Source organism: Panthera onca, chromosome D3 (genome assembly GCF_046562875.1).
Source record: "Panthera onca isolate mPanOnc1 chromosome D3, mPanOnc1 haplotype 2, whole genome shotgun sequence".
Classification (NCBI taxonomy): domain Eukaryota; kingdom Metazoa; phylum Chordata; class Mammalia; order Carnivora; family Felidae; genus Panthera; species Panthera onca.
In genome coordinates, this window is record NC_138350.1 from 1,564,161 (window position 1) to 1,589,846 (window position 25,686).

At 59.0% G+C, this 25,686-nt stretch overlaps 1 protein-coding gene across 3 annotated transcripts in view; it reads right to left on the reverse strand.

The window, feature by feature from the left end:
- The window catches only part of ADGRD1 (adhesion G protein-coupled receptor D1), a 125,121-nt gene that overhangs the window by 64,496 nt on the left and 34,939 nt on the right, over positions 1–25,686 (reverse strand). For all 3 annotated transcript variants that reach the window (XM_078435954.2, XM_078435952.2, XM_078435953.2), the window contains 6 exons: positions 25,451–25,606; positions 22,760–22,819; positions 20,225–20,342; positions 18,872–18,982; positions 16,953–17,028; positions 11,032–11,173 (listed from right to left, as the gene is read on the reverse strand). In XM_078435954.2, coding sequence (XP_078292080.1) covers positions 11,032–11,173; positions 16,953–17,028; positions 18,872–18,982; positions 20,225–20,342; positions 22,760–22,819; positions 25,451–25,606 — 663 coding nt within the window. The remainder of the gene's footprint in view (positions 1–11,031; positions 11,174–16,952; positions 17,029–18,871; positions 18,983–20,224; positions 20,343–22,759; positions 22,820–25,450; positions 25,607–25,686) is intronic.

Consider the following 25,686-nt stretch of genomic DNA (forward strand, 5'->3'; position numbering starts at 1 on the left):
CACGGCGGGGACGCCCTGACAAGAAGCAGCTCCTCGGTGTGATGGGGAGCGAAAGAGGCGGATGCCGAGGGAGTCGGGAGATTCCTGCCTGAAAGACCAGCGAACAGCAGGGGCCGAAGCTCTGTGCCCCCGTGTGTCTGCGCCTCACTGTGCCCGTGGAGACGTGAGTGCCGGGGGGCTTGGCGTCACTTGGGGGCCTGATCGCCTGGGGCCTGGCGCTGATCAGCCCTGCCGACGAGATACAGGTGTGCTGGCTCTCAGTGACCAACGTGCCCCCCGGGCAGTAAGGCGGGCACTTTGGGGAGAGGAGACTTCCGCCAGGCTCAGGAGGGAAGCTTAAGAAAACCAGTGAGTGCCCCGGGGGGAACTGAACAGGCCCAAGGCCGTGACGGAGCCCCGAGACAAGGCAGCCCTGGCCCTAGGCATGCCCGCGACACACGTTCTCACTGTGCACGTTCCAGAGCCCGGGGTCTGAACACCGACTGGGCTCACGAGCAGAGAAACCGATGGCGCCCAGCACCCAGGGTAACAGACTCAATGCCGCGGTGGGGGCAGCAGGGGCGGAGGGGTAAGGAGGCGTCCGCTAAGGGGCCCCCAGGACAGCTCTAGGCCCGGCCTGCCTCCACGATCCCTCGGAGACCCCTCCGAGCCCACACTCCACTCTGCGCCTCAACCCAGGGCCTCAGGCCTTGGCCCCGTCGCCGCAACAGAAAAGCTGCCGGCCGAACCCCACGCTTCCCCCGGCAGAGTCGGGGAGACCACCCGCACCCTGTGTTTCTTCCGAGCTCGCCCCACACGGCGCGCTGGCGAAGGCCTCCTCGAGAAATGCTTCCCATCAGACGTATCGCTTTAAGTCAAAAAAGCCCGCCTCCAAAAACATCCTCAGAAATGCAAAAGCAATCTTCAAAAGAAAAAGCCCCAAAACCCTAGAGAATGCCTGGCGAAGACAAGCCTCAATTACCACCCTCTCTGGGTATGATAAAAATTCCTCTCCGCCTCTCCTCGAGACGAGAGTCTTTGCTCAAAACCTTTCTCTTTTAAAAATAACTGCAGTAACCAACCATTAAAACAGGGGCTGCGTTTTAATCTACCCTTTCTTTTTCTCTGGTTTCGAAACCGGCACCTTCCGACTTCACAGAAGACACGAACGCAGACTTCTAGCCACCATCCAGCACTACTGCACTGGGCGCCACATCGAGACCAGCAGACCCGGAATGCAAGCTGCTTCAGAGACTCTGGAAGTGTCTGTGCCCCCCCGCCCCGAACCACATACCCCACGCTCTCACTGTCTTCTGGGCCCAGCAGGATGCTACTGTGTGTAGCAAGAAGACATCAAGGGCCACTGAAAGACAGCAAAGCCTTCTACGACAAAGAGATGCCTCTCCAAACACTCTGTCCTTAGTTTCTTGCATCTAGAAGCCGAAAGGACGTCCTTCACGGAAAACAGAATGTGTTGCCAAAAAAGCACGTCAACAGTACCTTCCATCTGAAGCCCTGGTGACTTCCAACTTCCCTCAAAGCCACCTCCCAGCGCCGTCCACGGGGACCCGGGTCACGCCTCCCACCGCCGTCCACGGGGACCCGGGTCACACCTCCCACCTCCGTCCACGGGGACCGGGGTCATACCGCCCAGCGCCATCCACAGGGGCCCAGGTCACACCTCCCACCTCCATCCACGGGGACCCGGGTCACACCTCCCACCGCCGTCCACACGGACCCGGGTCACACCTCCCACCTCCGTCCACGGGGACCGGGGTCATACCGCCCAGCGCCGTCCACAGGGGCGCAGGTCACACCTCCCAGTGCCGTCCACGGGGACCCGGGTCATACCGCCCAACACCGTCACCAGGACCCGGGTCACACTTCCCAGCGCCCTCACCAGGACCCGGGTCACGCCTCCCACTGCCGTCCACAGGGACCCGGGTCACACGGAGTCTGGACTCAGACGGCCCCGCAGAGCTTCCTACACCTGTTGCTTCCCAGCCTCCCCCTCCCCCCTCACCACCATGGGCAGGAATTCGCTCTCATCTGGCTTTGCCGCTCCCCAAACCATAGCGAGGTACCTAATCTGGCAAATCCACTCCTCATTAGCTGTGGCTCACGGCTCACAGCGTCGCATCTTCAAAGATGAATTAAACACCCAAGATCTCAAGAGAGATCTCAAGACAGGTAAAGGACAGAATCGGGCCGGAGCGCTCATTCTCAGACTCAGCGCGCTGGCAGGGCCCGAGCGTCTCCCTCTCTCCACAGTCTGTCACTCCACGGCCCCTGGACGCCGGCAGAGGGCCAGCACGAGGGAGGGCAGAGGCAGGCCTGGGAGGGCCCGCTTCCACGTAGACACGAACTCCCCAGAGGAAGGTGCAGAACAAGGTCACTCACTGCAACAAATCGTTTGTAACGACAAATGTGGGTGACAGCGCAAATGCCCACGCGCAGCAGAGGAGCCCGACAAGCCCCGGATGGCTGAATAAAGCCCCACAGTGGAGCCCCCGGGCACCTGCCTGTACACATCTCACCTCAGGACCCTGCGGGGCCACGTTCGCACGCTCCAAATAAGTCAGCCCCTAAGATGGCCACAAGGGGGGCACACCCATCGCGTGAGGCAAACAAGCAGAGGCGGATCTAAGTGTGTCACAAAGGAGTCACGAAGCCACTCTGAAGGGAAGAAAACCAGCCCGGCTCGCTCTGACAAACAACGAGAACCGCACGGCACATGGCTAACGACAAAGAGGACGAAGACCGTCCTCCAGTTAGTACGATTGCTTCCCACAGGGGAAGGGCTGAGCAATTCCAGAATTATGCACCCGGCTTGAACAAACACGAGGAAACACTGAGAATCACGACAGCCAGGTTTCTAACTCGGGAAAAGGAGGACCCGAATGTAGAAAAGCCCGAACGACCCCCGGGTGTCAGGTTGGAAACAGTTGTCAGGAGGAACTCGTGTCTCAACACCACACGTACAGACACGTGCATGTAGATGCGTACGCCCGACGCGAGTTTGCTTGTGCGTGCGTTCACACGCTTCCCGGCTCTGTCCGCTCAGGGCCTCGAGCAGCAGTGGCACCCCGGCAGACGTGAGCGCCCCCGGCACCCAGACCCTGGTGTTTAAACGCCAGTCCCCAGTAAGATGAAGCAGGGCTCCCTGGAGAAAAGGTTGCTTCCACGAGCCTAGAACACCTCTAACAGTAAGGAAAGACTCAAGATCCAGGAAGGCATATCAAAGGGACACAGGAGCCAACTGAAGAAAGCTCCGGATGTTCAGGGCTGGGATAATCACTGGATTATAACCTACAGAATAAAATAAATATCTGTGAGTCCTATCGATATAAATAAGCGATTGGGCCCATAAATAGCAAGCTGTTCTCATAACAGAATCTACTTAACAAATGTAGAAGCAATGACAGAAACGGGAAATCGCCTTTAGGCAAACGGTACAGCACTAGTTTTTACAGGCAGTAGCCGCCAACGGGAGATAAAATTCACGGTGAGATACGAGGAGACAAAGAGCAGCTGTGGAGTTTTGTGCTCTCCTCCGCAGGACACTCGAAATTTGCAAAGGGAACAACGGTGAGCTGACGGGGGACAAACCTGACAGACGCCACCCGGACCAGGCAGTCGCAGGGGACGTCACCAGGAACAGTAGGTGACACCCTTCGCTGCCTGTGTGTCCCCAAACCCACGGAAGGGACCCCTGGCCCCCGGCACCGCAGGATGGGGCTCTGTGGGGAGGCAGCGCCCCACAGAGGTGACGAGGTGCAGGGAGGCCCCGTCCACTCCGACTGCTGTCCTTGTAAGACGCAGAGAGCGGGCCGCCCACACGCACACAGGGCACGACCTCTGAGCGCACGGTGGGAAGGCGGCATCTGTGGGCCAAGGGGAGGCCTGGGGAGGGGCCAGCCCCACCGCACCTGCGCCTGGACCCCCACACACCTGGACCGGGACCCCCCCACACACGTGGACGTGGACCCCCCACCATACCCGGACCTGGACCCTGAGCCTCCAGAACCGGGAGAGAATAAGCCTCTGCTGTTCCAGCCGCCACAGGAAACTAACAGAGGCTGACGAGACACGGGACGAAAAGCTTGATCTCGCTTTTGTGGTTTTCTCGTCAAAGGCGCATAACCCCAAAGGTTTGCATGACCCTCAGGTTTGCATCCCGAGAAAACATCAGACCGTCCCCAAAGTGAGGGACGCCCCGCAAACTAACCGTGCGAAGCAAAACGGTCACGGAGACAAAGAAGCCGCACATCTGCCACGGGCTGGAGGAGCTGCCGAGAGCCGGACCCGCCGCGGGAACGAGCCCCAGCAGGTGAACGGACAGAACCACCGCCTGTCTGCAGCGAGGCACCATCAGCGCTCCTTTCCAGGCTTCAGAGATCGTACTTAAAACAGCAGCAGGAAGGGGCGTGGGTGAGTGGTACCTGGAAACGCTACTGTTTTGCAGTTTTTCTGGAAGTTTAAAATCACTTCAAATTAAAAGCTAAAAAAAAAAAAAATAGAGCTTGTAAAGTGGTGACCTCCTAGCTGAACTTGAACCCACAGGTATATTTCAGTCAACAACGCGAAAAGCAAATCCGAATTAAGTGCCAACGGTACAAACGCAGAGATATAATTTAAAATCCAGATTCGTGGCTTCTTTTCACAAAACCACAAGTTGTGGCGATGCCCCATGGAACCACAGGACCAAGGCAACGGCCCCAGCGCCATGTTCCCACGGTCACAGCCGCAGCCCCTGGGGCACCAACTCCTGAGGCCGGGGGCCCAGCGCCTGGGAGACCAGCTCCGTCCACCAGCCCCGGGCGTCTCCGGGGCTCCGATGGGTCTGGACGCCGGGGTGAAGGCCCCCGGACGCTGCACGCTGGGGACCGGGCGCCCAGAGAAGCTCCGCCTTGACCGCCGGCGGACGTCAGGCTCCGGAGCCCAGGCTCAGCCTCTGCCCCGAGCACGCCCTGCACGTCTGCTTCGGGAGCAAATAACCTACGGGACACACTTGACACCGAAGAGGAGAGACCTCCCTACCTTCCGGCGCCTCCGAAGCCTGCAGCCTCGCCCGAGCCAACGCACGAGACAAACGTGATTTTCGGGAACGTCCTCGGCCACGACTCGGCACTCCTGATGCAGCAGGAAGTACACGCGGCCCCGCAGCCCGGCCCGGTCCCGGAGCGCTCTCCTCTCTGCAGGTCGTGGGGCCCGGGCGGCATGCCTCACCTGAGCGCCAATAAAACTCTCCTCCTTGTTTTTTAAGGCAACTCGGTGAGTCTGTTCGTTCGGCACTGGCACCGGTCACGCTTCTGGACGCGCGGTCCTCAGCCTGCGGAGCTGCGTCTGACACCCAGATGGGGCAGGGGTCAAGTGCGCGGGGGCGTCGGCGCTGGCGTGTGCTCCTCCCGCCCACCTGCCCACCACCACTGGACCGACAGCACCACACGTGTGCTCCTAGGGGAGCGACACCTGCTTCCCTGCCACCTTCTGCCCCGGGGCAGGCACGCGGCCCCCAGGGCCACTGACAGCCTCTCGCTCTCCCTCCTGGGGCTCTGCGTTTGGGTCGGGGCCACAGGCGCAGAGCACAGGGCAGCGCCCACTCACCTCACAGGGCTGAGGTGACAAAAGCAGGGCAGGGCCCCTGGGCTGAGACCCCTCCCCCCAAGTCCTGTGTGCCAGCAGGTGTCCTTCTGGAAAACTCTGCTTGCTAAAGTTAGCCACGGCTGGCCTCCGTTTCTGCACAGAAGACCCAGACGGAGCAGGAAGAGCTAACTGACCCCGTGGATGTCTTATCACCCCCGCGCGCATTACTACGCACGACAAAACAGAGGCACAGAGAGGCGAGTCGCTTGGTCCACATCAGGAGCCAGTGTCTGCGGAACAAGCGAACAAGCGAACGTGTGAGCACATGAGTGTCTTGGAGAACTAACACGCCCTCGTGATTACCTGCAGTGGCTTCCTGATGGACACCTTTCACGGCCACCTGAACCGCCACGCCGCGCTTATCCCGAGCCAACTCTGCAGGGGCCTTCCGATGGCCACACACAGGGACGGCAGGCGCTGACCGGAGTCTCTGAGCCCCCGCCGTCCTGCCCGGGCTTCCTCGCCAGCTGCCGTGGGGAGCCAGGGCCAGTGTGTGCTCCCACCGTGCCCGAGGCTCAGCCGGGGGTGAGGTCAGAATGCACAGAGGGGCAGACCCTCCCTTTGCACCTGTTCTCAGAGTCCTGCTGCTGGAACCTCATGGATCTCGTCATCAGACTCGATCTCCTCCAGGCGTCAGGACAATCCTGACCCATGGCCTGTCCTGGGGACTCGCAGTCAAAGTGAAAGCCCGTTTGATGAGTGAATTTCAGACAACAGCACTCAAAGCTGATGACACCTAGCTCTTTGAAACGCTCATCTGGGTTTTCTAATTTTCACAGCGCCCGAAGAATCTACGTCTCGCTGGCCTGGCCACCTTCCGGGGGCAGCAAAGGTTCGCCTTCATTGACCAGGGAAAGGTGAGGGTTCAATCCTGAGCTGCAAATTACAATCCACATCAGATGCCGTGAGCGATTTTAACTGGCGGGAACGCCGACATCTCTGACCCACGTTTAGTCAGAAGACCGCAGCACTCCCTTCCGGCCGGGGCCCTCAGGGACATCTCAGGGCGGGGAGCATCTGCTCGCGCTCGCGTCCCCCTCAACAGCCTCTAACCGGCTGCCCGGCCGAGCGTTCCGAGCTGTGTTCGCTCAGCAGGCTCCCCGGAGTCAGACGGGACACTGCATCAGCAAAGGCTGCCAGTGGCTGTGATCGGCACGGCCAGGACTGGCGCAGCGGCCGAGAATCCGCGTAGCGGGGACGGGCACAGTAGAACTGGCACAGCGGCCGTGGATCGGCACAGCGGCGTGGGCCAAAGCACAGGGGTGGGACTCTGGATTACCAGAAAGAAGCAAACACCACAATGGCACCTGGATGCCGGACTCCCGACGCGCACACGTGCTCAAGGCTCGGGCAGCCACACGATGCTGAACGGGACACAGAGCCCGGCCACCCCGGCTGCCTCATCCATCCGACCCGGTCCCTGCCCGCAGGCCCACCCGGGACCCAATACGCGTGGGGGTCTCAAAGCCAGACTGCTCAATACCAGCAAGCTCTGTTTGGGCTCTGTTTCAGAGCAGGAACCGACCCAAGTTGGTTTCCTAAGGAAACAATGAGATTATCCCTTTTAACGCAGGCGTCCAAGCGTCAGGAAATAAGCAGACGGCAGGACAGCGCAGAAGAACTGGCGGGGCAGAAATACTCCCTCGCGGGGCCAGCGGACCCCTGGAAAAGTTTCAGGTTTTGTCTCGTTGGCTGGAAAGTCTCCTTGGGAAAACCCTGGAACGAGCCACCCTCCAAAAGCACAGTTTGCACCAGGCAGCATCGAGGGGGAGGGTGCTCCCCGGAAGGGGTGAGGCCAGAGGTGAGGGAGCCAGGGTCCCATAGATGGTGCCCCCCCCTCAGGAAAACGCCAACAGTAAGCACCACAATCTAACAATGTGCAGTAACTCGGTTTACCGCCCGCAGCCCGTGGGCGCTGTGAGGAAGGTCGTGTGGGGTCGACAAGGGGCGGCCCCGTTCTGAAAGAGGAGAAGGCAGGAGGGCTGGGGCTGTGTGGGTGGGAGAGCAGGCAGAGGTGTGGGGTCCCGAGGGTGGCGGACCCTGGGGTGGCCCTGCTCAGAGAGGGCCTGTGAGGAGGAAGGAGCCCTGATAAGTGGAACAAATCCACCTCCCCCCCTTGCCAGTTCCGGGGCTCATGCCTGCCTGACCACACAATAGAGGGGTGTGTGTGTGTGTGTGTGTGTGTGTGTGCACGTGCTGGGTGTGGGGCATGTACTGTGTCCATGTGTGCTAGGTATGGATGTGCGTGTGTGTGTACTTGATGTAGATGTGTGTGTCTGTGTGTGTACCAGGCATGGGTGTGTGTGTGTGTGTGTGTGTGTGTTTTGGCTCTATGTACATCCATGCGTGTGCTGTGTGTGCCATGTGTGTGTGCCCGTGTGAACTCACTGGGTGTCTGGACCCCACAGAGCCCAGCACTCGAGCCCCGTGTCTTCCCCGTCGCCCCCCACCCCCCCCGCCACAGGCAGGTCCCTGGCCCTCCTGCTGGGTCTGCTGCCCTGGCTTCAGCCCGGGGTCCCTCAGCCCCAGGCCCAGTCTGGGCCCCGACGCCCACCGTGACTCCCGGCCTCCGCCTCCACTAGGGCAGCCTCAACCTCAACCCCACGACGGCCCCAGAGTCCTGAGAAAGAAGCCTTCTCTGCATTTGCACGCTCTCGATTGCAGGCCGGCGCTGTCTCTGGGCCACACTGTGACACCCTCACCGCGGGAACGCTAAAGACACGCCCCCCTCGTGCAGACCAAACCTCCAAGGCCGCTGAGCCTCGGAGATCTTCCCTCTGCATGGTGGTGGCATTCCCGCGGTGGCAGAGGGGGGACCTCCGTCCCAGGGACCAGTATCCTCTCCTTGGAAGGAGTCGTGTGAACATGTGCCGACGACAGGACAGCTGGGGGACAGAGCCGCTCACGCGGTGGGGGGGGAGGGGGGTGGCGATGTTCAGCGTGCACCGAGCCGCCGCCCTGAGCAAAGCTGGGAGCCACCGTTCTCCCGTTTCGCTGGAGGGAAGGCTTCACGCAGAAAGCCGGACTGGGACGCTCGGCCAGAGATCTGTCCCCGAGGCCCAGAGTTTAGATTCTTCCTCAGAGAAACCTGAGTCACGGACGATGCCGGCCAGGTGGGTGGGCTCACGTGGTCTGGGCTTCTGGAAGGTCAGTCTGGGCATGCGGGGGGAGGCGGCCACGGGGGCAGTCGGGAAGCCCCCGGCCCAGCAGAACTAAGGAGGAACAAGGGCTCTGAGCCAAGGGAATAAGGGGATGACGGGTCCTGGGTGGGGACCAGAGACAGCAACCCAGGCTGGCACCAAGGTTCAGGCACAGACGGAGGGAAGGGCGGCACCGGGGCAGAAGCCAGGAGCGCAGAGGAGTGGCAGGCCCAGGGGAAACGCCCTGCTGGCACCCAGAGTTGGGAAACCCACCGGAACGGACACTTTGTGCTGAGGCCACGGGGGCCGCGTAGGTTTGGGTCTTCAGTGACCTCTGTATGTGGCGACACTGACACGTCAGCATTTCTGTGGATTCGGACAGGTAAACACTTACGTGGTCGTGTGACAGGGACACCTGTGCAAGGAGTTAGAGGAGGTGATGCAGCGGGGACGGGCCAGGGGCACGGGGGCGGCCCCCCAAGAGGACACGTCCTGGAAGCCAGTGAGGGGGTCGAGGGGCCACGGGCATCGACGGGGCCCAACCCTGTCCACACATCGGAGACAGTGGACGCTGGAAAGGGCCCTGCGCTCGGTGAGCCCGAGACCTCTGGACACCTGGAGAAGTTTATGTAGCTGGAAGAGAGGCTTCAGGACAGAGCGCGCAGAGGCACGGCGTCGCTCCAGGACACTTGCTGGGCGCACACCCAGGACCAGAGCAGGGTCTGGAGGAGGTACCTGCACACCCACAAGCTCGGCATCTTGCCGACAGGAGCGGGGAGCACCCCAAGTGCCCATCGGTGGGCGGCCGGGTGAACAAAATGTGGGGTCGCAGAAAATGCATGTTTTACGTACAGGAAAACGGAGTGCTCTTCAGCCTTAAAGGAGGAACTTCTGACACGTGCTTCCACGTGGATGGACCTTGAGGACACGACACCAGATGGAATAAACCAGTCCCAGAAGGAAGGACAGTGCAGGACTCTACTTACGTGAGGTCCCTAGAGGAGTCAATTCACGGTGACAGAGGGCAGGTGGTGGGCGCTGGGGGCTGGGGCAGGGGGTAGCGTCCGCGAGGGCAGAGCGTCATTTTGGGAAGGTGGCAGCGTCTGGGGACGGATGGGGGCGGCACAACAGCATCCATGTGCTAATGCCATAGACTGTGCGCTTAGAAATGGGTAAGACAGCAAGTTTTAGATTATGTCTATTTTACCACAGTTTAAAATTCTCTTAATGGTTCGTGATTGTTTGAAAAAGAGAGAGAGGCCGGGTGCCGGGGCATTCCGAGGTCAGGACCGTGTGTGCAGAGGGAGGGGACGGACAGGAGAGGCCTGGGACACAGTGGTCGGCACACAGTAAGTCCTCAGTTAAGGTTGGTGGAACAGGATGGGACAGGATGGTGTAGAAAATGCTGGAAGGAAATGTCTTCGGCACGAGTGCAAACGACTGAACATATGGTGAGTTCTGAAATAAATTCCTTAAAAAACACGCCGCCTGGGTGTTGAATCAACACCGAATCTCGGGACACATCCCGGCACGAGACAAGCTCGCGCTGTTTAAAGGACAGAGCACATGTGTGTCCCATCGCACCTGCCATTCGTACCCACTGACGGCAGGGAAGCAAATGCGACGGAGTCCCCGTTACGACACAGTGGGACCAAGAACTCATCACTCAAAACCGCGCAGAAATGGCCCCCCCGCCCTCAGCTCCAAAGCGTGGTTCCCACGGAGCACACACTGATGGCACCATCGAGACACACATCCCCCTCCTCCAAGAACGACTTTGTTTTTAATGTTAATTTTTAAGAGAGAGAGAGAGCGCGCGCGCGCGAGCACACGTGCATATGCGGGGAAGGTGCACAGCGAGGACAGAAGATCCCAAGCAGGCTCCACGCTAACAGCACAGAGCCCAACGCCGGGCTTGATCTCACCAACTGCGAGCTTGTGACCTGAGCTCAAGTCAGATGTTCAAACGACCGAGCCCCCCAGGTGCCCCTAGAAGGACGTTTACTGTAAATCAGAAACATCCATCCACACACGTCTACGAAAGCTACGTCTGGTCCCAAAGGCCTTTTTCCCCAGGGTCTACACCGTGTGACCACTGAGGGACTTCCCAGAAACAGTCTCAGGAAAGGAGCTCTGGGGAGAGGAAAACGCCAGCGTGGGCCAGCACCAGGGCGACCTGAGAGTCTCTCTGTGGCCCCACAGACAACCCAGTCTCCTCAGTGCAAGATCAAAGACCAGAGGCAAGAGCGGATTCACTTTCACTCACCAGTCTGTGCCTGAGCTGGACCGTGACGAGAGGAGATCCTGACAAGTTCTGGGACAGTGTCGGCGGTGGGGACACCTCCAGGGAAATCAGGTAGCTGGCTGCAGACAGCGGGTGGGTTTTGTAATTTGCTGCCTCAGCAATCCTTGGAAGGAAATGGAAAATCATTACAGAACAGAAAAGGGGGAGGGAACGCAGCTAGAACCTGGCTCAGAATTCAACGTTAGGGCCGAAACTTTGGAGACTGAAATCTTTCTCGGGGGGAGCTTTGACTGGTCTCGCTCAGTACCCACCAGGACCCGCAGAGGAGACCTACAAGCGGGCACTACCATGTTGCAGGGAGAGTCCCGTCATCCGGGACCTGCTCTGCGAGGCTGGAGGCCGGCACCCCGGGCGACCTCACAGAGAGTCTGCTGGAAGAAGATGTGGCCCAGGGAGCGTGACGGATGGAAAGGACAAAGCTCTGGGTTTGAATCTCGGCAATCCCACTCACTCAGCTGTGTGACCCTGGGTAAGTGACTTACCCTGTCTGAACTTTAACCTCCCAGCTTATAAAAAGATGGGATCAACGGTAGCGTGGTGGGCACCTGTGGTCTCGCCGCCCGGCATGCGTTCGTGAAGGGCCCTCCGTTTCCTCCAGGTGACCACCCCCTGCCCCCCTTGTAGCCAATGTGCCCTGCTGCTGACTCCATCGGCTCAGGAGTGAGCCCTGCTGCCCAGGCCTGAACCACCCAGGGCACTGCCTCCCTCAGGCCACGGTGACTGTGCAGAGGTGGGCACGTGACCCGGGAAAGTCCAAGGAGACGTGACAAGATTCAGATGGAAAATGCTGGGTCAGAGACCCTCGGTTCTCTCGGCTCCACGTCGGCCCTGAAGGAGGTGCCCTGGCAGTGGTTCGATCGGGAGGGAAGAGATGGACTGGGAGAGGAGCCCCCCACCAGGGCAGAAGTGAGATCGAGCAGAGTGACATCAACTGGACGTTGGATCGAGCTGCTCCTGAAGCCAAAATGTCCATGCGCCTTTCAGCCGACACGATCCAATGAACTACCCTCCTACTTAAGACAGTCCAAGCCAGCTTCTCTGTTCCTTACACCCCGATCGAAAGACCCCTACCTGATGTATACGGCACTTGCCTCATGGAGTTATGAGGTCAAAGTGACATTCAGGGCCAAGACGGGGGCGAGGCCAGGAGCCCGGGACGCAGGTTTTAAGGAGGTGCCCACACTCAGGGCCTGGCACACGCGGCCCCTGTACGACCCCACGAGTGAGCGCCTCCCTGAGGTCTGCGCCCCGGGCGCCTGCCTGCCTCACCGCGGTCCTAGCCCGCCTGCACGCAATCAGTAAGCGGCAAACGTCTGCTGCGTGGACTTCAACTCTGGAAAGCCACCCCGGAGCGCCGGAGACGTGGGGTCCCTGGGATCCCGCACGGGCCACCCGGTCACCTGCTGCTTTCTTGCCTGGTTGGGACCTTGCCTGCCTGCCACCCGCTCTCCAAAGTCTGGCGGGGGACTCTGCTACCTTCCTGTGTCTGCGCCCACGGAGCCGTCTTCCTGACGGCCAACGCGCTGGGCGTAGTCTTCTTCCTCCCTCGACTGAGCTCAAACCCCTCTCCCCGTCAAGCCTGCAGAAGCTTTGCTAGAAAGCGTGCAGTGAACACTCGCTCTACTCCTAGGGCCCCATCCCTGGTCCCCTGCCAGTGTCACAGTCACATCACCTGACGGGCTCAAGCCCTCCACACACACGTACAACTTTCTTCTTGCTGAACCGCGAGGAAGCACGCCGTGACTCTCCTCCCCCTAAACGCTCTAGCAAGCCCCTTCTAAGCGCGGAGTCAGCCTCCTCCGTAGCGAGGCCCAGTCACCACACTCGGAAGCCAGACACTGATTCGCTAACACGATGCGACGCCTGGTCCCCGCCTGTGCCTCTCGGCTGTTGCGTCCCAACGAGGCCTGTGCGTTCGCCAGGGAGCGCCGCTCCGCGGGCCCCTGAACTCTGGGACGGTCCCCACGGTTCTTCCTCTTTCGTGGACGTCCAGCAGTGCAAACCGCCGTTTGCAAAATGGCCCTTACTTTAGATCTGTGGACGGTTTCCTCGCGTGGGGCTTCAGGCCACGCACCTGGGGCAGGATCACTCCACGGGCCACGTTAACTCCCTCCATGGCGTCGCACCGGGGGGACACAGGATACCACGCCCCAGCGCTGACCATATTGAGAGTGACCAGCTGGCTGAAGTGGCACCTGACAGCCGTCTCCAGCCTCAGGTACCCTGCTCACTTGGTGAACTAACGAGTACCCTTGAGGCGACAGGGCACGACCCCGTTCCACGACTGCCCCTCACCCGGCGGTGCTAACACCCACTGATGACGTTGCCCCCATCAGCGACTGCGTGTAGGGCGGCGTCTCCGATTCTGTCATTCCTCCCGCGTTGACCGGATGGCGTTACTCTACAAGAAGGACGCGAGCGGACACTTAAGTAAGCCACAGCCCCCGGGAGCTTCTCCTGCAGCACACGTGACTCCGTCAACAAGACGCGGAGACCTAGAGACCCGAGTCACAGCCCTGCCTCTGCCCCCGGCAGCCTTAACATCCCGGAGAGGGCCCGGGTCTCCACCTGTGGAGGGGGAGCGGAGACGCCGTGCCCAGCGCGGATCCCCAGCCCCGCTCTGAGGGACACGGCCGTCCCAGGTGCTTGCCTGGCACAGCACGGCCCTTGGGAAGAGCAGAGCAGTCCTCATCACGAGGGGGCACGTGACGCTCCAAGGACCCTCCGTGTCCAGGGGGCCCAGCAGGGGCCGGCCACGTGCCCCCAGGACCCGTGCACAGTGAGACGCTGCCCCTGCCAGTGGCTGCCGGGGCCCCTGCAGCAGCCCGCCCAGGGCGTGGCCGTGGATATGGTGACCCCGTGCCAGCCTGACCCCCAGCTTCATGCCCTAGACTCACGTGCTGGCCCCACCCTGCCCCCAAGGGCGACTGAGAGAACGTTACGACCCCACCGCCCCTTCCCTTCTTACGGAAACCTTCCGCGTACGGAGGCCCCGTGCAGAACGCTAGGGGAATGGGCCCGGCTGTGGAGGCAAGCAGGCAGCTGGCTCTACTAGTCTAACCCTAACCGGGTGCGGAATTTCAGAATTCTCTTCCAGTCACTGTGGCGAGGACGTCCAATCCTCTTATCGAGTGATTACAGATCTCGTTAAGCAAGCACTTACAGATGTCGTTAGGAGCAGTGCACTTTGTTTAAACAATTAACTCACTTGGCGCTCAAGGCAGCCTCACACATCAGTACTGTCCCCACCCCTACTCTAGAGAGGACGACACGGAGACGGCCAGGCATCTGCCCAGTTCACGCAGCCGGTAAGGGCCCCGCCGGGAGAAGAGAGCCAGGAGCCCAGCACCGACTCTGTGCTGCCATCCACGACGCTGCCGGTGACTTCCGTCCCGCCCTGATGCCGCACGTATGGGGGCTGTACTTGAGAAGCCATTTCAGCGACTTTGTTTCCCAGGTTAACGTCGCCAACAAGAAGACACTTTTGCACCAAGTGCTGACCTTAGACCTTCACCCGGGTTGAAGATCCCACACATGAAAAACACGTTCTCATCACTGCAAGATGTCTGGACTTTGGGAGAGGAGTGTACTTTTGGGGCCGACAGGTTCCGGCAGTCGGCGCGCGTTACTGCTAAGGGGCAGGGGGCCGTGGGGGGAGGGGAACCACCTGGTGTGCGAGTCTCAGAGCCCACGACTTTCAGAGACAAGAGGAACTGACCGCGGGGGTCCAGATCACGCCAGCAAGGGTTCTGAGGCGTCCGAGAGTCCTCCCTGGGGGCAGCCGGGGCAGTGAGGGCAGCAGGGCGCTAAAGGCTGAAGGCCCTGAATGTCCCACCTGCAGGCTTCAGGCAGAGCCTTGGCCCACCCCCCACCCCAACGCGGGGCAGGACAAACACGGCCTCTTCCCCCATCTGCTGCTGCCAGCACTGACAGAACCGTCTAGCAGGGGTGTGCAAACACAGGCCTGGGCGGCTGCCTGCTCCTATAAATAAAGCTTTATTGGCACACAGCCGCTTCCACTGCTTTCCGCGTTGTCTGAGGCTGCTTTCACACTTCCAGCGCAGACGAGTAGTTGTGAGGGAGACAGTATGGCCCGTAAAGACAAAAATATTTACTATCCGGCCCTTTATGAAACAGTCTGCTGGCACCTGGCTGGGGTCATGATTCGACTCGGTCACAGCAAATTGTCCCCTGAAATGCGCGTTCCACCTTTTCTTTCCTCTGCTAGTCTGAGGCAGAACGAAGATGTGGATGGGGGTCCAGATGCCGCTCTCCCTGCACGCCCTTACCCTTGGCCCCCATGGCTCCGCCTCAGGAACACACAGCTCCTGTTTTGCGACGACAAATCCGCATCGGCCTGAACGTTCAGCTATGAGAGCTGCAGATTAGGGCGGCCAGGGAAGGGCCCGTTTTCATTCATAATCTTGGGATTGGAGAAGCATCCCCCCAAAGAGGTGGGAGGGCATCTTTTTGAGAAAAAGCAGTGGCATTTTCCTCTGACGGCTCTCCTGAAGAATTCTGGAAATCACACACAAAGAGTGGCAGGGCCCCTCTCCTTAGTTATAAGGAAACTTGTCCAAGCGCAGGCCTTCCCAGGGTGATGGGTCCCAGGTCCAGAGCAGAATCGTGGCCGTCTCCTTCCCTAGGCCACCCTCTCCCCAAAGGCTGCGTCCCTCCAGGCGGTGGGAAGGAGCAGTACTGGGAGACAGGACGCCGGGGCTCAGCCACCCGTGTTTCCACAAGGTCTTCATCCCCCACCCTTTATCCGGACGCAGTTCAAACAGCCTGCTCCCCATTACCGAGGGGTCCACACAGCCGGCATCCACACAGCCCCATTACTGAGGGGTCCACACCACCGGCTCCAGCACCAGCATCCGCAGCCCACCCCGCAGGGCAGGGCAGCAGAGGGGGCCCGCAGCTTCCCGGGCAGGGGGGAAGCTGGGGGGCAAGAGAGCCAAGTGGAGCCTCACCAAGCCGGGGTGAGGGCAACCCTATGAAAGGGGAGGCACGGACCCTCCCCTCCCCTCCCCTCTCGGAGGAATCAGCCTCTCCCTGTGGTCTGAGAGGGCTGACCCACCCCCACGTGAGCAGACACCACCAGCAAGACAGCAGGATGCTCTGACACCCCCATGAGTGGAAGGGCCAAAAGGGGGCAGGACCCAAACGGGCCAATCACAGCCCTCCCTGTGTTTCCACAGGGTCATGTGAGCAGACCTAACCAATGAGAGAGCAGGATGCTCCGGCCACCATGAAGGGGGCGGCCAAGATGGGCACATGACCCAAATGGACCAATCACAGCCCTCCCTGAGTTTCCACGAGCACATTCTGGAAAGGCTCCTCTCCTTCGGAGACCTCAGGACCCAGAGGTGGGGGGGCAGTCCCTGAGCTACCGGAGCCCGCCATGCTTCTATGTAGAGGCCTCCCTGGACGTGAGCCAACACAGAAGTGAGCACAGACAGGGCACGGAGAGATCAGATCACAAGGCATCCCCTGGGTGCCTGGATCTAACTGTGCCTGAAGCCTCCTTAGTCTCATGAGACCCCAGTCTCCCCACCTTCCGCCTAAGCCAACGTATCTAATACACCCTGACTGCTGGAGACATGTGCCGCTGTCCTCCCACTCTACGGAAGTGGCGGCTGAGGCTCAGGCAGTTGGGTCACTCGCCCGCAGTCACGCAGGTCCTTTCAGGCAGGGCAGATATGGTCACCTGACTGCTGCACTCTCAGGTTGCCCACCCAGGGCCCACCGAACCCCCAGTGTCCTCCAAGGCTATATTGTGTGTGCCTGTGATGGCAGGGAAGTGGGGGTGTCACAGCCACCCAGCAAACAAGCACACACACACCCACTGCCCTCTCCATACCATGTGACCCTGAGGGACTCACTTGGTCTTGGCTGGCCAGATGTTGTCCAGGTAATTGTGCATCGTGTGGTAGAGAAGGCCCACGATGGTGGTCCAGGCTGGGGAAAAGCAGAGGGTCGCAGACACCTGTCAATCTTCCTGGTGACGAAGCCCCCAGCCAAACCCACTTGCCCAGCAATGCACAGTGCAGACCCTCACACCCAAAACCCCGGGGGCAGCTCCTGGGGAGGGCGGGGAGGGAGAAAGTGAGGGACTCTCAGGGTAGAGTTTTCCATGAGTCTGAGTAGAAACTTTGTGACCCTTCAGCTGTGGATTCAACCGTGACAATGACTCCCTGCTCCTCCCCTGAGTCAACTCCAGACAGACAGATACAACAGCTCCCAGGGGGGAAGCCAGACTCGCCAGAAACGCTAGAGCTCGCGAAGGCACAGGGCCCCGCTCGAGGGGCGGTCCCAGCGCCAGCCTCCAGCTTTGCTCCTCCGGGTGAGCACGTCCTGTTTGCTGCTGGCGTATGAGGCATCTGTAGTAACACGCATGCTTGAACGAGCCGGCAGACGCAGGGTTTACAAGCGGCAGTGACCACATACATGCCCCTCATGCCTCTCGGCTGGGTCCCACCTCTCTGCCGTGCGACAGCTCTGAAGCAGGAATCATTGTTTCTGTTATTTCCCTCCACCCGCTTCACGGAGAGCGCTTGGAGCATAAGCGGTTAGCTGTCTTCCCGGGACCGTCGGGGATATTTGTTGACTCTGTTAGCATTTCAGGAATGTCTTTAACATCCTCTAAGTCTCAGCATGTGCCACGTAGAGGGGCTTTGCTCATTCAGCTCTCGAAACAATATTATGAGCCCAGTACGAACACCGGCCCCGTTTCACAGATGAGGAGACCGCGACACAGGCAGGTTCGGTAACTTGCATAAGGCCGCACAACCCGTAAGTGGCTGAACCCGGAATTCCCAGGAATTCCAGCCACCGGTCAGTGCTCGTGACCAATAAGTCCTGCTGCCGGTGGGAGGAGCCTTCACAGGGGACAGCACGAGGCTGCGGCCCAGCTCACTCGGCAACACTGAGGGTTTCCCGCTCATGCAGCCAGGTGTGTGAGATGAGCAAAGGTCACGTGCGCCCCCGGCGGATCAGAGCATCATCTCCAGACCTCTCTGGAGTTCACCCCAAGTGTAGGGGGCTGTCACCTAACATCCCCGGGCACCTTTCACACAGGCAAGCAAGATGGTGCAGGGAGCGGAGGTGGGCTCCCGAGGGCTGGCGAGTGGGGACTCCCTGCTGGGGAGGGGACACCGTGATCCTACACCACCCACACTGGTCTTGGTCCCCGGTCTCTAAGGCAGAACCCTGGGAATCCCATGTCCTCTGGCCAGAGCATCAGGAGCTGAGTCAAATCCACGACTCCCCTGACACCCCGAGGGACGAGTCTGTGACGAGTCACTTTTCAAGGAGTCTGGAGGGACTGTGACTGCAGTGGAAATGGCCAGAGTTGCCTTAACCCCTGAGACAGAAGCAGAACCCAGGCCCCCTGGGCAGACAAACCCCAAACCTAGCCCGAGGCCAGGGAAAGGGGAGGGGAGAGATGGCCACATCTAGTCATATGCGGCTGATGTGTCTCAGTGCAGATTTGGGAGGACACAAGGCGTCTTTCACGGTGGATCAGAATCGCCTCAAGAGCCTCCCCAAAATGCAGATTCCCCGCCCCTGTCCCAAGTCCCAGTTCACGAGGCTGGAGGGCACTGGGAATCAGCATTCTGAGTGAGCGTCTCGGGAGCTTCCCGCCACACCCTGAGAAGTGCCGTCCCCGAGCGCAGGAAGAGGCGAGCAGGTCTGAGGGCGGTGGCTCGCCAGGTAACAGCTGGCAACACATCTGGAAGGGCTGAGGACTGGCGGGGCCCCCCCGCCCGAGCTCCCGGGCGGGCCCTGCAGCTGCACTCACCTTGGCTGCAGAAAGCCTCGTGGGGAACCTCGATGTAGCTCTGCCCCTGAGCCGGGAAGCGGTAGTGGGAGGAATTTATGGCCTCGGGTAGGAGTTTGGCCACAGAGAACTCTGAGAACAAGCCAGAGACAGGAAGCCACAGTCAGTCAGCTCCGCGGCGCAGGAAATTGGGCTGTAAAACCCCATCTGCCTCTGCTGTTTTTAAAAGAACATGCTCCCCCGGGTAGTGTAATTACCTCTAGAAAATGACGACCTGAAAAAATGAGTCCGGGGAAAGTAATTTCGAGCGTGGCTAACGTGTCCATCCGGCCACACGCTGTGGGGGCCCCGTGGCCTGAGGTGACCCCTCCTTCCCTCCGGGCCTCTGTCACCATGGCTCTCAGTTATGCGATGAGCCCCCCCCCCCAACCCCGCCCGTGTGGAGGGGGAGCCGCTCCTCACCACACTCTGGGGGACCCCGTGAGACACAGGAGGAGGAAGGCACCCGAGACACACACCTCCGGCCGTCAGGCAAACGTGTCATTGCACGGAGGGAGCCATCGCGGCCGACTAACTCCCACTACAACTATCCTATGTGGCTCAACTAGGCTTCTGATCCAGAGCCCGGCTGCTGCGGTGGAGCTCAGCAGTGCTCCCTAGGTAAAGACTTGTAGGAGGGAAGCGCTGCTCCGACCATCCCGGAGAGGCAGATTTAGGCCAAGCCTCCAGGTGGCTCTCGGAAACCCGATTCTGCACCTTTTATTTCACAGGCACTCAAAGGAGCCGCGGCTTTTCGACTCCGTTCCGAGCACAGACGACCGAGCACAAGATCAGGCTGGCCCCCCAGTCGCCATCAAATGCTTACGTAGCTTTGCGTCCGCATCATGGCTGAGCACGTGTGCCCCGATCTCACTCTCCCCACAAAGTGTAATTCTGTGTAAGGGCGACCCAGTTCAGAAAAGCAGCGAGGTCTGTCTGGGCCGATGGGCGTGGTGCCCCGTCTGTGCGCGTGTGTGTGCCCACCTGCACGTGTGTGTAAACGCTGCCTGTGCACTCATCCCCGCGCGTTCATACGCTGTGCGTGCGCCTGTGCCCGCGTGTTTACACGCTGCGTGTGCACCTGCGCGCGCGCATTTGCGCACGTCTGTGCGCACCTGTGCGCTTATGCGTGCACCTGTGCGCTTATGTGTGTGCGCTGTGTGCGCGCCTGTGCGCGTGTGGGTGCGCACCTGTGCGGAAGTGTCTGCGCACGCGTGAGCGCGCGCAGGTGGACGCAGGGCCGTCAGCGCGAACTCCAGGGGACAGCGTCCCTCCCGCGGCTCCCGCGCCTCCACCCCCACCAACGGCCGCGTCCCGCCCTGGGCGGACGACTACCTGCCATGGAGGAAGAGCCAATGATGGTGACCTGGGGGTCGCTGGCGTGCATGTTGGAAGAGATGTGGCCCATGACGGTGTCGACGGTCTCTATCAAGCCCAGCACGATGGCGTTGTCCTGCAAACGACACGACGTGAAGGAACTGAGCAAATGGAACGGGCACAACTGCCCTCCCCAGACGCACTCGCCGAGCTCGCGGGGTCCGGCTCCGCACTGGCGCCGCCGGTGCCCCCTCCCCCTCCAAAGGAAGAGTGCCCCGCATCTGCGGAGGCCATGGTGGGCCAGGCCTGACCTCTCCATGACCGGATGGGAAGGAGCCGTGCCACTACCCCTCTCACAGGCAAACGCCCCACCGAGCCCGCGGAACACAGTCCCCCGGGGCCACCCAAGCCATTGGCTCCAAGGCCTAGCCCCAGGTGACAAAGACCCAGTCCCAGCTGCACCCTGAAGTCACCAGGAACTTCAGCCAATCTCTGACCGGCCCTGCCATGCCCCCTTCTGTTTTCCGTGGAAGGGGCTAACTGGCCCCAAGTCCCCTCCAGGACAAGGACACCAGCGGCTTCACCCTATTCTACATGCAGGGGACGGATGCCAGCTCCCCAGATCCTCTCCGCATGACCTTCCTGGTGCACCCCTTCCCTCCAAGGGCCCTCTCCACTTACTCTGCATCCCCCAAGCAGAGAGGATCCCAGTGGTTGCTGCCCCCAAGAAGGCAGGGGTCCCTCCTGGTCACCCCGTATCTCTGCAGACAGCCCACCTTGGGCTGACTGTCCCTCATCGTGAGACACTCATCTACCAGGGACAGGGCCTCTCAGCCACCCAGGCACGCAGTGATTGTTCCCGTCTGCCATCGTGCCCCTCTCTCCTTCCCGCCTTTCTGAAAACCATCTGTCAGCTAAGCGACCTTAGCATTCTCTCACAAACACACGCTCCGTGGGAATCTAATGAGGTGGAAATAGAACAGGGAGGCCAATTTTAGACATTTTCTTTCAGGCCTGTGGCCTGGTTTCAATCAGCTAAGCCCGGTGGAGCACATGGAGATCTGTGTTTCTGGCCGGCAGTTCTGTTGGGCAGTGGCTGATTCGTACCTTCTCTCTAATGAACAGTTGAGCCTGCCTAAGCCTGAATGGTTTCATGATCATTTCTGTTCTGTGGCAGAGCATTCAAAAAAAGTCACTTTAAAATGATGCTGAGAAAATGGGCCTACTCAGGTCCTCTGCTGGCCATGTTCCCAGGCTTTCCCAGGCTGCAGCCCTGTACAGAGCCACCCCCGGGGGTCATGAACCCTAGACGGCTGTGCCTTTTAGAAAAGGTTTCTAGGTAAGATTATCCCAATCTTAAATTCAGGATCCTTTTCCCCCCCTCCCTTTGCCAGGGTTAAAAATTCAATCTCATTCCGTTTGAAACTGTTCAAATAAAAAGTTCATCAAATGTAAATCCTGTAGCAATCTCATTAATAACATTTCTGCCAGCAACTGGCAAATATTTTTTAACATTATAGGGGTTCAGGAGAATAGGCACTTTAATATTAGACCGGTGTGGGTATGGCCCTGCTAAGCAGTTATGCGTCCCCCACCCCGCCAGGCAACCTTGTAGGTCCCATGTCAAGACCACAACATAAGAAAATGGACAGAGCCAGGACCCCAGGTCACCGGACTGAGAAAGGGCTCCTGAGACCCACTTCACACTTTGCATCAGTGAAAAGTTTCACCTGTGCTCTGCCACTGAGATGCAGGGGCCTCTTTGTTACTGCAGCACAGCCTCGCCTAGCCTGACTGATACACCTACTGTTGCTGGAAACTGCCCTGGACATAGTTAAGGACAGCCAGGTTAAATCACGCATACAGAGTATTTGTGGAATATATACATGTGAGCAAAACGTAAACTAGATGGAAAGGGACGTATGCAAGAGTGCTCGGGGTCACGGTGTGCCGTAAGACTTCAGGTGACTGTTCTTTCATATATTTCTTACCGTCTGCAGTTTCTACCTTCTCTACAGCTTATTAACTTGTTTTATCAAACAGCAAAGTCAATGACATTACTTTTAAAAAGAAAAAAAGTATTCCATTCTCTATCTGCTGTTCAGAGAAAAAGAGAAGCTTTTTTGGTTCTTACACTTATCACGAAGTACATATTGCCACGTGTTCCACTTTTTTCACATAAGCTAGTAATCTTTAAGCGTAAAACATGTTTTTATTGCCATTCGAGAAGAAAGTGACGGTAAAAAATTTATCATTTAAAAATGATAAACGTCAACCAAGTAAGCAGTCCTCATGGAGAACTGCAACCCCTTCCCCGCTCGGTGTGGAGGACAGTGGCATGTTATTGACACACAACCCTTAAGCCATACAGAAGACAAGGCGCTTCAAATCAGTTGTATATCTGGTCTGAGCTCTAATGTCCCAGATTGAGGGACGGAGGGATGCATCATTTCTCTTAGAGATGTGAATTGGGCCACAATTATCCCACTTCTGGGAAGACGCGGCAGTTCCCAAAGTATGTACGTTTTGAAGCTCAAATGTTTTTTGTCTTACCTCTGACACATCAATCCAACTGGGCAGTTGAAGAACCTCTCCCATGGTTTTTAAGAAAGCCTAAAGGCAGACAAAATGACACTGCTTAGCACGCATCTTAGAATTTATAATCTGGAACAGGAGTTGGCACTTTTATTTTTTTTAAAGCCCACCTAGTAAAGCGGTTAAGCTTTGAGTATAATTTTGTCACAAACACTCAACCCTCCCATTGTAGTGCAAATGCGGCCACGGACAACACAGAACTGAACGAGCACGTTCCAATAAAACTTGATTAGCAAAACAAGCAACAGACTATATTTGGCCCACGGGCTACAATCTGCCGACTCCTACTCTAGCGCAGTTTGGTGAAATAAACATATAATGCGAACCACATTTCAAACTTTAAGTTTCCTAGTAGCCATATTTTAAAAAGTTAAAAGGCGACAGTCGAAATTAATTTTCAGAATATATTTTACTTAGTCCTATATCTATATACCTAACACAGCACTTCAACACGCGCTCAACATAAAAATTATCAATTTAATATTTCACACTCTTTTCTTTGTCCCAAGTTTTAGCAATCCAGGCCATATTTTACATTTAGGGCACATCTCAATTTGAATTAGCCACAGCTCAAGTACTCCACAGCCAGATACGGTAACGGTGCCCTTATCACCCAGCACGGGAAATGCTTTCTCCTCATTTTCCCCCTCCCAGTGCGAGCCAGTGAGAAGCCAGGACATCATGGAAAACTGGATAATGGATGCCAAGGGTTTTTTACTTCTCACCCAATCAGACATGGGTGGGGTTTGGAGTAAATCTGCAGGATTCGTCTGCAGGACGCCCAGGCAGGTCTCTCCGCCGGGGCCCACACCAGCGGTCCCAAACCGAGAGCCCACAGGCTGAACCCGCCTCACAAATCCGCAAATAACTGCTTTCAAATGTCCGTTAGCTGTCCACTTCTTAAAAATTGGATTATTTTCCACTTGAAGGATCCAGGCATGCGGCTTCCCTTGCAAAATAAGAGGCTGCCCTACAGATGAAACTCCGGCGGATCCGAGGCTGCGGCCACCCCCTGCGGGTGAACCGCTGCCTCTACTCCGCCCTCGGTCGACCAGGGCCGAGTTTGCAATCTCCCACCCTGTCAGGAGGCCCGGAGAGGGAGGCGCAGGGAAAGAGGAAATCACCAAGCTTCAAAATGACCTGTGGAAACCTGCATTGATTGGATTCCACATTCCAACACAAACACCCTGGAGGCTACCGCCCACCCACCGCGTACCAGCGCCCCCTGGGAATCCTTCCTTCCACCCCAGGGCTCCCGCCTGGAGCGGGTGGGGGGGGGGGGTGGCCTGGAAGTGCGCAAGTACAGCACCTTGCTCCCGCCTCCATCTCCTTATGATTGGCTGAGCCATCACGCCCCGCCTGCTCCCCTTGGCCAGCGACTGGCCAGGTGGTGGTCATGTGACCGAGTTCTGCCCAATGAGCTGTGAAGGGAGGCCTGAACGGGGAACCCTGGGAAAGCATTTCCGGCTCCCTCCCGGAGGCGGTCGGCTACGCGTGGGGTGTGGCGCTACCCCGGCAGCCGGTGGGGAACGCGGCGGAGTGTGTGGAGAACTGCGCTGCCGCCCAGAGCCCTGGCGTGCGGGAAGACCGAAGCGCTGGAGCCCAGGTGGAGCACTCCTTCGCCCCTGTCTGGAAGTACGTCCTTCGTGCTGCTGCTAGTCCCCGGCGGCCAGAACCACTCCCGCGAGGAGGCGGATGAGGCGGAATGGCCTCTCCGCGCTGGCCGAGACGCCGAGGCTGGCAGAAGGTGGGTGCCTGGCCGGGGACACGGGGCAGGGGCCAGGACCCCGGAACCCAGCGCGCCAAAGATGTCAGCACTCACCCCTCCCCCCCCCTTAAGGACGCCCGGGTGTCCCGAGCTGCTCCATGTCCGTCTGCAGCCAGCGGGTCAGGGAGGACGAAGAACCCTAACTGAGCGCTCACCTGTGCCAGACTCTGTTCTCCGCTCGCACGAGCCCACCTGGGTCCCCCGAGCCGAGTATCCTGTTGTCGCCCCCATATCGTAAATGAGCAGCGTGGCCAAGGGCACTGGGCAAGCAGCCGTGGAGGGAAATTCAACCCTGCTGTCAGCCCTCTGCACCCTGCTCGGGACCCTTACACTGCACTCTCCCCAGGGAAACCCACTCGGCGGAGAGCCCTGGTGCTGAGATCAAGTTAAGGCCACAAGAGCCAGGGATCGGCCCCCACCTTGACCTGCAGAGTGAAAAGCACCTTGATTCCGTCCCATAAATGGCACCTAACTTTAGGTAACTTTGGCAATTCCCACCGACGTGCACGTCTCGGCACTGGGGGGTCACGCTGTGTGCACACCAGGGCTACGTCTGCCCGAGACCCAACCCCACCCTTCACCTGTTGCCAAGGGAGGCGGCCGGGTGGCACACCCAGATGGCCAGCCGCCAGGTGGATGCGGACCTGGGAACAGGAGGTGAAGAGCTGAGTCTGAGCTGAGGGAGGCCCCAGCGTGCTGGGCAGAGCTGGCTGGAGGGGCCACCCCACCCGGCTGTTCACGAGAAGTCTGTAACCCAGACTTTTACCTAAAAGCTCACGACTTTTCTATGACTCTGTGCAGGTCAAACAAAACACCTGTGCTCCTGGATCTGGCAGTTGGCCTGCTCTGATCTGCCAGGCGCAGAAAAGAAATAGCTTTACCTTGGTGAGGTTCAGCGCTGTTTCCTGGGAGAGGGACTTGCTGGGTAAGTTGAGGGACACGTTTCGCAGGTAACTCAGTACCGTTGCTGGACTCTGGAGGTTTTTTCTCTTCTCCGTCAAGTTGGTTATGATAGGGTGGTAGGCGTTGGTGGGCAGCTAAAAGGAATCAGAGGTGTGAGTTCGGGCTGGGGATGCAAGTCCAAGAAGCTCAGCGTGTGCCCCAGGCCGCGTGCCTC